Raw genomic sequence first — 11,575 nt, 5'->3', positions numbered from 1 at the left:
AAACGTCCGTCTTCCTTTACCACATTCCATAATTATTATTATAAAGGTCCTTAATATAACCAGGAGCATAAATTCTGCCTTTCCAAACTCTCTTAATATAGGGATCTGCTACAACTCCATCATCTATACCGAAATAACAGATAATGTTCACCTGTACAATTCTATCTAGTATCTTGTTGGTATCCAGGTGATCGTCTGAAATCATTCCACGGTTGCCAAATAGATTCATGTTTTTTAAGGGTATTTCTTCGAATGGACGTCAGTTCCTCCATCAGTCTGTAATATTCTACTCTGTTATACCACTCTCTTATGGTTGGGGTGGTAGTTTGGTTCCAATATAAAGGTATTAAGGTCTTTGCGGCATTCAATAAGGAGAGTATCAATGATCGTTTGTATACCGTGATCGGGAGGTCTGTAAGGTGAAAGACATACCGTTGGGTCCAAAGGTAAGGTAACTGTGGTGATCTTCTCTATCTGGCCTACCACCTGCGCCCAGAAAGATTGTAATTGCGGGCAGGACCACCACATGTGTATGTAAGTACCTGTGTCGCCACAGTTTCTCCAGCATAGCTCTGACCTGGATGGATGCATTCTATGTATGCGTTCCAGTGAATAGTACCATCGTGCCATAAAGCGGAACACAGTGTCGGTCACTAGGATACTAATAGATGTAATAGCATTGAGGCTTAACAATTTATGTTTCTGTACGTCGGTCCAGGTAATCTCCAGATCCTGTTCCCATTGATTTAAATATGATGGGAACAGATTAAGTTGTTGTTTTAATAAAATCATATATAATTGTGATATCCCGTGTCATGGGGGTTCCAAAGAGGAGAATAATTTTTCCAGAGGTGTGAGCTCAGAGATGGTACGAAGTGGTTTTGGAAGTGAAAAGATAAAATGTGATAATTGCCTGTGTCTCCACGCGTCAAATGGGTGAGTTCCCTATTCTTCTCTGAGAAGTTCTAGTGGAAGTGGTTTATCTCTTTCACATACCTGAAAGAGCTTTAAACTAGAGTGAACAGTCCATTTAAGAAAACCAGTATTGTGTAATCCAGGTGGAAAAAACACGTGACCAGTTACTGGCATTATAGGTGAATTGTGTTGGCCTATCCGATTGTATAGTGCATTCCATATAGACAAAGTTTGGCGAGTGAGCGGGGAAGTTAAGGAGTGTAGGTTCCAATATTCCTGTGGTATCCAACAAATAGTGGGTATAGTTTGATCAGCAAGAGAAATCTCCAACTCCACCCATCGTTTAGTCTTATTGTGAAAGTGAAAATCCAACATTCTATTGAGCGCAACAGCCTGGTAGTAACAATTAAAATCTGGCAATGCTAATCCTCCCTGATATCGAGTCCTAGGAAGAACTCCATGGGAGATCCTGGCGGGGGACCTTCTCCAAATGTACCGACCGACAACGGACTTAAGAGCACGTAAGAAAAACTTGGGCAGTGCAATAGGTATAGTTTGTAATATAAAATAAAAATTGTAAAATCCGCGCTTATGGGTGAGTACAGTTTAAAAGCTGCTGCGCTATGGACCCAGGGGTTCAACTAATAAAGTGCTAAATGTGCAGCGCTAAAAATATTACTAAAATATTACTAAAATATTACTAAGTGATCCAGTGTAATCAATATCTAAAATAATAAGAATATTGAGAATAATAATGATTGAGAATAATAAAGTGCAAATCATCAAATGAACATATAAACCCAATATGTGGTAGGCTCTTAACACTAGTAGTGCTCAACAAGATTTTAAATCACTTAAAATTTCATTGGAGAAAAAAAATTGCACTTTTTTTGAAGTTTGTAATATATATAGTATCCGAGGGAGTATTGTCATCTTAATTACGTTTATCTGTCCTGTGAGTGAAATACCTGGGCGATGGTTAAGCCATTTATTAAGATCCCTGCTAATGCTATTTAACAAGGTCATGTAATTCACAGTGAATAATTCCGTGGTTCTGGGCGTGAGGAATGTACACGGCAGTAGCCATATGGGATGGAGTGGAGATATTTAAAATTTCAGATTTCGAGAGATTAATTTTAAAATTCGTAATGGCGGGAGCGAGATCTGCGGTTGTTGAATGAAAAACAAAATATCGTCCGCGTAGGCAGCTAGTTTATGTTCTGTAGTGCCTACTGTGATACCCGAGATGTTATTGTTACATCTTATGGTAATAAGGAAAGGCTGTAATGATAGGGCAAACAATAACGGAGATAATGGACATCCTTGACGTGTACCATTATATAAGGTAAATTTAGTTGAGAGGAAACCGTTTATCTTAATCTGGGCCATGGGTTATTGTATAGGGCTATTATCCCAGTCAAAAATCTAGGCCCCAGTCCCATGGCTTGAAGGGTGGTCCGGAGATAGTCCCAGTCGACTCTGTTGAATGCTTTTTCAGCATCCGTAGACAGAAACAGAGTGTGGTTCGATGTTAAAGAAGCCTGATGAATTAGGCTAATTGCTCTGTGGGTATACTATCCCTAGCCTCCCTGCCAGGGATAAAGCCTGTCTGATCTGGTGATATTAATTGGGGCATCAAGCGATTAAGTCTGGTTGCTAGAACTTTGGCGAAAATTTTTATATCTATATTTAGTAACGATATCGGCCTATAACTGCTGCATGTAGTTACATACTTACCCACTTTAGGGAACACGGATATATGTGCATGTAGAGTATCTGGTATTGGTGGCGTTCCAGTAAGAAGGGAATTAAAATACTTGCATAAATGTGGGAGTAGGTGATGTTGAAATGCTTTATAATATTGTAGTGTATATCCGTCAGGGCCTGGACTTTTCCCTTTGGCAATGGTGGCTATCACTTGTTGAATTTCCTCTATGCTTATAGTAGATTCCAAATTTTCACCCTGAGCTTTGTCTATAGATGGTAAAGGTATTGAGGCTAAATAAGTCCGAATGCAGGTTAAATGTTGTTCTTTATGTTACTGCATTGCCATCAGATCTCAACTTGTACAAGGATGAATAGAAGTCTCTAAATACATTAGATATCAAGGGTGATGTATGAACCATTACATCCTGTTTCGTTTTTATCTTAGCTACAAAGTTCCTGCCTTGTCTGTCTTTCAAGAGCCTAGCGAGGGGTTTCCCTGGTTTATTACCTAATTCGTAAGAGCTTTGAGATAATTCGTTTAAAGATTTTTTATATTTAAAGGATTACTCCTCTTTCAAGTCCTCCCTATCGTTTGTTAATTCTTTCAAAGCTGAAGCTGTCAGACCTTCTCAGACCTTTCACTTTATGGGCATGCTCCTTTTTTTTACGAGAGCCCTGAGAGATAAATGACCCTCTAATTGTGGCCTTGTGAGCTTCCCAAAAAATGCCCGGTGGCTCTTCTCCCTCAGCGTTTTCAGTAAAATAATGAGAGAGATCTTTTGAAATGGCCGTCACTATGTTATCATCCCACAGAAGAGATTCATTCAGCCTCCATGTGGACGGTATGTGCCTGTCCCCTGTAAGCCTCAAGGACACCATCACCGGAGCATGATCCGAGATAGTGGCAGTTAGGATGGTTACGTCCTGTATGATTCCAAGGTGGTAGTGGTCCACCAAGATGTAATCTAACCGTGTGTATGTATTATGGACTGCTGAATAGGCAGTATAATCCCTAACTCGGGGATGATATATTCTCCATATGTCTATCAGTTGTAATGCATGTAACATGGCTTTAAATGATTTGAGTCTCTTAAAAGCTATGTGCGAGCATCCTGAGGATGAATCCAGGGAAGGATCTATATGGATGTTAAAATCTCCTGCATAGATTGTTATGCCTTCCTGGTAATCTCGTAGGAGGTGAAGTGTCTTAAGAAAAAGGTATCTCCCGCCAGGATCTGCCAATGTAGACACATGTCTAAACCATACGTTCCTGTGGATGCTGATCGCTACCCCTCTTGAGTTACTCGAGTCAGAGGTACTATAGAATCAAGTCGGGTAGTATTCCATTCTATTAATATTTTGGCCGATGGTCTGCGATCGGAATTCATGTGAATATTAATGTGGTACAGCTAAAAAAAATCTAAAAATGAATACATAATAAATGAAAAACAAAGAGATTCTAAAAGCTAATAAAACAAAGTTATAACCTCCTCCTGTATGTATTTCTTTTTTCACATCAAAGCACATACATCTCTGTTTAAATCTATATTCTAGTAGAGCTTCAAATAACTACACACTTCATTGTGTGATATGCAGTTTCAAAATGCTACTCGCATGCTTTATTTTTTGCTCACTAGAAATTGTGCTGGAATGATAGGTAAAGAGAGCATACCTCTTTCCATTTTGGGAGCTAATTAAAACAAGCCTTCAGAAATTAAGCTATTTCAAGGGTCTGGTATAAAGTAAGAGGTTTTGTAGAGCATATATTTCTGCTGGAAGAACTTATTTCACCCACTCTGAGAAAACTGATCATAACATAAGTATTTCAGTTATATCTCTTAAGCTGGTGATGGAATTAAGTAGGTGTTATTTTTTTAAATCTAGTTTTTAATGATTTTACTCGAAAGAGGGCCTAAATAAATCCACTTGAGATCTGTCACTCTTCCACAGGGTAGTGAATGCATTATAGGAGTATAATGCTTCAATGTTTATACCTGAAAAAAACAATATAAAGAAATGTTGACAAAATGATTCTACAAATTTTGAAATGTAAATGTATACACAATCTTCAAAGTAAAACAGCTTTTTACAACTCTTTGCAATACAAGGATTTTGAGGCCACTCACAGGATCCTGTTTGCCAGCTCAGTGCCAACACACCAATCAACCATGTCTCACCAGTTCCCAGCACTCACCTCCGAACAGAAGAAGGAGCTCACAGAGATCGCTCAGCGCATTGTTAAAGATGGCAAGGGAATACTGGTGGCAGATGAATCTGTGGGGACCATGGGCAGTCGCCTGAAGCGCATCAATGTGGAGAACATTGAAGAGAACCGCCGCTTCTTCAGGAACCTTCTCTTTACAGCTGACTCCAAGCTGAATGAAAGCATCGGAGGAGTCATCCTTTTCCATGAGACCCTGCACCAGAAGTCCAATAATGGAGTCCTTTTCCCCAAACTCTTGAAGGATCAGGGCATTGTTGTAGGAATCAAGGTAGACAAAGGCACCGTTCCTCTGGAAGGAACTGATGGAGAGACTACCACACAAGGTCTTGATGGACTGTCCGAACGTTGCGCTCAGTACAAAAAGGATGGTGCTGACTTTGCCAAGTGGCGCTGTGTGCTGAAGATCGCAGACCACGCACCCTCAAGCCTTGCAATCTACGAAAATGCCAACGTATTGGCGCGGTATGCCAGCATTTGCCAGCAGAACGGTCTTGTGCCAATCGTGGAACCCAAAATCCTGTCTGATGGATCTCATGACCTCCAAAGATGCCAGTATGAAACAGAAAAGGTCCTGTCTGCAGTGTACCATGCCCTCATCCAGCATCATGTATATCTTAAAGGCACCCTCTTAAAGCCAAACATGGTGACAGGAGGACAGTCAAGCCCTCAAAAATTTACACCTGAGCAGGTCGCCATGTCAACTGTTACTGCCCTGAGACGTACAGTCCCTTCCGCAGTTCCCGGTATCTGTTTCCTGTCTGGAGGTCAGAGTGAAGAAGAGGCATCGCTTAACCTGAATGCCATGAACAGCTGCAGTCTCCCTCGCCCCTGGCAACTGTCCTTCTCTTATGGTCGTGCCCTGCAGGGCTCAGCACTATCTGCCTGGGTCGGGAAAGCAGAAAATGAGAAAGCAGCACAGGAGGCTTTTGCTAAGAGGGCAAAGATCAACGGTTTGGCATCTCTCGGGAAGTATGTACCTTCTGGGTCTTCAGACGCCGCCTCCTCCAAATCCCTCTTCCAGCCCAGTTACACCTACTAAATGTTGCCCTCGATTGCCCTCTTGTGTTACATCTTTACATTCCTCCTGGAGTTACATGACTGGCATTACTGCCGCATCTCCCACACACTGAGCCAATCATATTAGTTGCTACCATGGCAACAATGGACAGGGCAATACATGCCATGTGCAGCAACCCATACCAATCAATCAGATTACATCTTTTACTGGTGTGAGAGCAACAGTCAGAAAACAGTTTGCTAAGGGTTGCTGCACATTGCATGGCCCTAATAAATAAACCTTCATATCACATTTATTTGCAGTAAAAACATGCTTGGTAGAGGCAACTGGAATTTTTATTGTTAGTTGTAGGCAAGAGCTTTATTTTCCCACATTTTAGTTGTATAGCTGGATCAACTATTAAAAGTTGAAACCAAAACACAAATACATTTAGAGGTGCATTCATTAAAAATGTACCATTTGGAGGCGCATGCGCGAGCTTGACCAAGATGGCCGCACGCTAATCAGCTCCGCGCCGGAACGGGAGAAAATCTGACTTTTACGGTAGATCACCGGACTCGTTTTCGCACCCGATACAGATCCCTAGACTCGGGCTCTCATCGCCGATCGGTAGATACCGAGATGTCGCAGACTAGAAGTCGGGGTGGTAAGACGAATCAACCGACCCTCCACGAGGCCTTAGGCCGCGCGGCTCATAAACTGGCTGCAGCGCCGCCACTCTCTTATCAAGAGGACTCTAATTCCTCGCTGGAACCCCAATATCCACAGGGAGACAGCCTTCAGATGGCTCAGTCCGACCCTGAGATGACACCATCCCTGATGGCCCAATTTGAGGTAACCCTCCACAAAGCCTTGGACAAGGTTTCTAAGCAGATCACCTCACAGCTCATTAGGGAAATCAGGGATGTGGGCAAACGAACTTCCACATTGGAATCCCGCTGCAACGACATCACTACCATCATTGAGGGTCATGAGGAAGACTTGGAAAAACTTCGCTCACTGAATCTAACCCTTCTCACGCAATTGGAAGACACTGAGAACCGGGACCGCAGATCTAATCTGCGCATCAGAGGGGTCCCAGAGGCGGTGACAGATCTCCAATCCACTATAACTGCACTATTTCAGGAACTAGCGCCCGATATTCCTATAGACAGGATGGAATTTGACAGGATTCACAGGGCCTTAACGAGACGCACGCCTGACGGTCCACCGAGGGACATTATCGTGCGTCTCCACTTCTACCGCACCAAAGAACACCTGCTTCGAGCGGCTAGGGAAGCTGGGGCCCTGAATTTCCAAGGTTACTCATACCAAGTCTATACAGACCTTTCACCAGCCACTATTGCACGTCGACGGGACTTTAAACCTCTGTTGCAAGTCCTGCAGGCCAAGAAAATTCGATACCGCTGGGGCTTTCCCTTTAAGCTACAATTCTTCTACGACGGCAAACCATACACTTTTCTCACAGTGGAGGAGATGAGGGAATGCCTGGACTCTCTGCATCTGTTGGGTCGCACGGATGTAGCCCCTGACGAGGATGAAGAGCCCAGGATGCCTCGACTGTCCCCGGGCAGGGACCGCCCGCCGTGCCCCAACCTGGCTTCTTCGGCCTCTCCAAAAGCACCAAGGATGACACGGAATCTCCCCTCTGCCACAGGATCCTTTGGATGACGCCGCACCACCATTTTTGTCTTTGTTTTTCCTTCTTTTCCCACCTCATTTAGGTGGAATGCGGTTCACCCAGGAACTGCGGTTCAGCTGAGTTTTCACGAAGGGACACTTGCCACAGTTGGCGGTTTATGAATCGGACAGCACCTACACTTACCCTGAAGATTTGAGAACTGTTCGGATTCTCGTTACTGTTTATTTTCTTTTTAGTTCCAAATTGCATTATTTAACAGGTTAAAGGGTATACACTTACCGCGAGTAGTTTAGCCTTACTGTTTCTAGTGTCAACCAGGACACTCATATGTACCTAATGCAACCTTTAGGGACATCCACAATGTTCACATTATGATAATATTCTCCGGTTTATTTAGATTGTTCAATTCTTAGTTAGGAGGTCAGCCTCCCGTTCTGGTGTTCCCCATGCGCTCCACACTTCACTACCTCGACCCAGGACGTTGACCTGGTTTCGGTGGGGTGAACGAATTTCTACTTTCAGGTTCAGAGCCTTCTCCCCTATACTACTACTGCAATATATTGATATTCCCCTTACCCCCTCCATCCTCACCACCCCCCCTGCCTTCCCATTTGTTTGTGTCTTCGTCTTCCCGCTCGCCCTTCCCCATCTTTGCTTTTCCCTTTTGCCCTCTCCGGCCCATGTACTACAATAAGCATGTCACTTAAGATAGTGTCTCTCAACGTTCAGGGACTTAACCATCCCAACAAGAGGGTCAAAGCCTTTAGACACTTTGCAAAAATTAGAGCAGATGTAATTTGTCTCCAAGAGACCCACTTCAGTCAGTCGTTCAACCTGTCTTACCTGCATTCTAATTATCCCCTGTTTTTTTCAGCTTCCGCATCCACGAAACACACTGCTTTCGCACATTGGCGTGTCAAGTCCTTGAGTTTACTTAAAGATTTCTGTTCTGACACTGCCATCACCCCATTTCCGGTGCTTCAAGCCAAACATCAATTGACCCCACGAGACATCTTTCAATATTTGCAAATCAAAACACTATATACTAACTCTTTTGGATAAAAATGTACCATTTGTCCAGTGGGGCTGTATGTGCATTTGTTTTGTGTGAATACAGACAAAAAGGAATGTTATTAGTATATATTTTATTTTTTTTGCAGGTCAAATGTAGTATCGGGAGGATACCCCATTATGGCCACTACATGGATTTGAGGAGCATGAGAAAGAAGTATTTATTTCCATATGCCATGCAGCTCAATCTAGTGGCCATGGTGTCATATTTCCCTGGTGTTGCATTGGACCTGTAGAGAAAATAAACAAAATTCATTTTTGTCCCTATTCACACAGGGAGGTGCGCGTGCAGTTTCACAGGACAGATGGTTCTGCACAGTTTTTAATAAATACACCCTTTGTGTGATAATACCTCACCCCACCCAGAAGTAAGATACATTTTAGGTGTAGTATGAGCCTGGAAGTTGTTGAATTACACATATCTCTACCTCACTATTTTTCAGATCCAACATGGAAGAAATGGGGTTTTCTGATCTCTCTTTATCTGTTGATCAGATACTTTGGTTTAGGTTGGGAACTCTTCTCATCAGGCTTTTGGTTCTGGCTATTTTCAGAGCTACCACTTTCCACAGAAGCAACTGGCCTGCCTCATTGCTAGGAGTCTGTGATTAACATATCTATTCTTTATACTTGTGTGCTACATCAGTTATTCTTCCAAACTCCCTTATCCAACCTAACTACTTATTCCTGCTAAAGGCCTTAGGCTACCACTTTGCTTCTTGGCTCCTCTGCCTCTCAGCTAACTCTAATTCCCTGTCGGTTATCTGCAGCTCAGCCTCTCTTCTCCTCCCCTGCCTGCTAGCTACAATTCAGCCCTTCTTGTCCTCCATCCTGCCATGAGAGCTAAGCACCCCTTCCATTCCTACCAACTAAATCAGCCTCTCATCCTCCTGCCTGTGAGTTGCTTTAGATTTTTAGCAATGAGGAAGATTAGATATAGTAGAGATATATAGAGACTGTGTAGACCAAAAGGTAAGACCTGCACCAAACTGAATGATGAACACAATATTTCACGAGTATGTAAAAAAAAAGGAAAGCAGAGGATGACACCTTTTCTACAAAAGTCCCAGAACATCCCTATGGAGTTAAATATTAATTACACTGATGACATTACTCTGCATATGTCTCCTAAATTCCATTTTAGTTCTGGGTGGTGGAATTTCCCTTTAATTTGTGAACTAGGATGAGAGTCCTTTGAAGTGTCCATATACCTTTGATCACAGGCATGAGGAAAAACATACAGGCATTATTGTCAGGGCTCAGAAACTCAATTGAAATTATAGTGGCACATAATATTTCTGTCCTAATTTAGAGGGGTTTTTTTTGTTTTGTTTTTTAATGAATTTACATTTCCTTTTGCAGCCTCTCTTTCTATGGTTTAAAGTTGCTCATCATTAGTACCATAATCTTGAGATCAATTATGCTGTGGCATCTGAAGCAGAAATTGGTCACTAGAGGAACATCTGTTTTGTTGTTATATGTGAATCTATCAACATTAATTTGTTGGCAGAGTGTTTGACCCATCTCCCCAACATAGAGTACTTGCACACAGTATCAGGTATTCCACATTTTAGGATCTGCATAAAAAAGAACCCTGTATTCTGTTCTTCTGTTATTCCTGTATTGGAATTCTATTGATGCTGTGGATATTTGTGCAGGCTCATCTCTTCTGCATACAGAAGATGTTCCATTTAGTATTGGGCTATTTAGAGAACTGATTCAAAAAAGGCTGAATGTGTTTCTAAATGCTCAAAATATAACTGACTATTGATATAGAAATATGACTGTAGAATATTGACCCAAGCAGAATAGATTTGCCATTCAAGGTTAGGCAGGAATTTGTCCCTGTTAGAGCAAATTGGACCATGCTTTATCAAAGTTTTTAAGCCTTAAGGAGCCCATACACTGTGCAATTTTCATTCGGAAATCATACACGAACAATCTTTCAAAAGAAAATCGGCAGTTGATGGTGCATCACCAATTTTCCTTTTTGATATTGTGATCTAAAATTTTCATTTGGTCAGGTTGGAAAAAAAATTCTGACCAAATGAAAACCGATGAATCAGTGAGGTTTTTGTTCATCAAAAATCTCTGCAAGAACACAGCACATGTGTAAAATGAAATGTTTTCCGTCATTCATCTAAAATTAGTTGGTTAGTATAGCTAACAAACAATTTCCGAAATCGACATTTGACTATGCTTGATGGGGAAGTCTAGGTATATATGCGAACAAGTGTTTGTGCCAGAAAGGAACAATTTTGAATGAAAATCGTACAATGTATGGCCACCTTCATTCTGGTTCAGGTATCTGTTTATGATTCAGAGGATGTAGAATTTTTAACTTAATCCTTTGGTTAACCTCAATGGTCATATGCTTTTTACCTAATTTTTTATAATATTAAATATAAACTAGTTGTGGCTGAAGTTCCAAAGATATTTAGCAAGCTCATTTCTCCACCTCTTAATAAATTACTCCTTCCCTCATAATTGTGTTTGTTGCCTGTTTCTTTTCATCCCAACCATGGCCATGTTGGTTTTCTGTGGAAGCAAATTAAATGATAATGTATAAGAAAATTGATAAAGGACTGAAAATTAAATTGAAAGTAAAGTATAGATCCTTCCACATTCCAAAAAACAAGCTTGGGTCAGAATTGCAATGATGACTACAACAAAATACAGCATGAGCATATCACAGAATTCTCTGTTGACTTATATCTATTCCAATTGAAGGAACTTACTTTTATTTTGGCACCAGGTATCATCAAAGGAAATTAGAATAATAGTAGAAAGCACTGCAACACACCTGAAACTCTCTCAAATGTATTCTTCCTCTCCTTACAATTTTCTATAGCTTATTGTGTGTGACATACCTAAAGTGTTATTAAACCTCACAACTAAAAATCATATAGTGCTGCAGAACTCAGCACTTACCATTACTGCCTGTATGTCTTTCTCTCCAAGGGTGTGGTTGTTTTGCTTTCCCTCTGTGAAAATGCCC

The 11,575-nt window shown here is 41.5% G+C and overlaps 1 protein-coding gene and 1 long non-coding RNA gene across 2 annotated transcripts in view; both read left to right on the top strand.

The window, feature by feature from the left end:
* Positions 1-9,639, top strand: part of LOC108792745 — a 9,747-nt gene extending 108 nt beyond the window's left edge. Inside the window, exons 2-3 of the long non-coding RNA XR_001941586.1 lie at positions 6,093-6,098; positions 9,555-9,639. This is a non-coding gene — a long non-coding RNA (uncharacterized LOC108792745). The remainder of the gene's footprint in view (positions 1-6,092; positions 6,099-9,554) is intronic.
* Positions 4,740-6,021, top strand: LOC108792744 (fructose-bisphosphate aldolase B-like). Its single transcript, XM_018563587.1, has one exon. The coding sequence runs from the start codon at positions 4,791-4,793 to the stop codon at positions 5,883-5,885; it is 1,095 nt and encodes a 364-aa protein (XP_018419089.1). The 5' UTR covers positions 4,740-4,790; the 3' UTR covers positions 5,886-6,021.
* Positions 9,640-11,575: the final 1,936 nt, after the last annotated feature.

This window comes from Nanorana parkeri, unplaced genomic scaffold (assembly GCF_000935625.1).
Source record: "Nanorana parkeri isolate BGI_ZX_2015 unplaced genomic scaffold, ASM93562v1 scaffold678, whole genome shotgun sequence".
Classification (NCBI taxonomy): Eukaryota; Metazoa; Chordata; class Amphibia; order Anura; family Dicroglossidae; genus Nanorana; species Nanorana parkeri.
The sequence above is the reverse complement of the archived record's forward strand: the minus strand, read 5'-3'. Positions and strand labels throughout refer to the sequence as shown.

Excerpts from the sequence above, each read along its gene's own strand:
- LOC108792744 (XM_018563587.1), top strand. The coding sequence starts at position 4,791 with ATGTCTCACCAGTTCCCAGCACTCACCTCCGAACAGAAGAAGGAGCTC.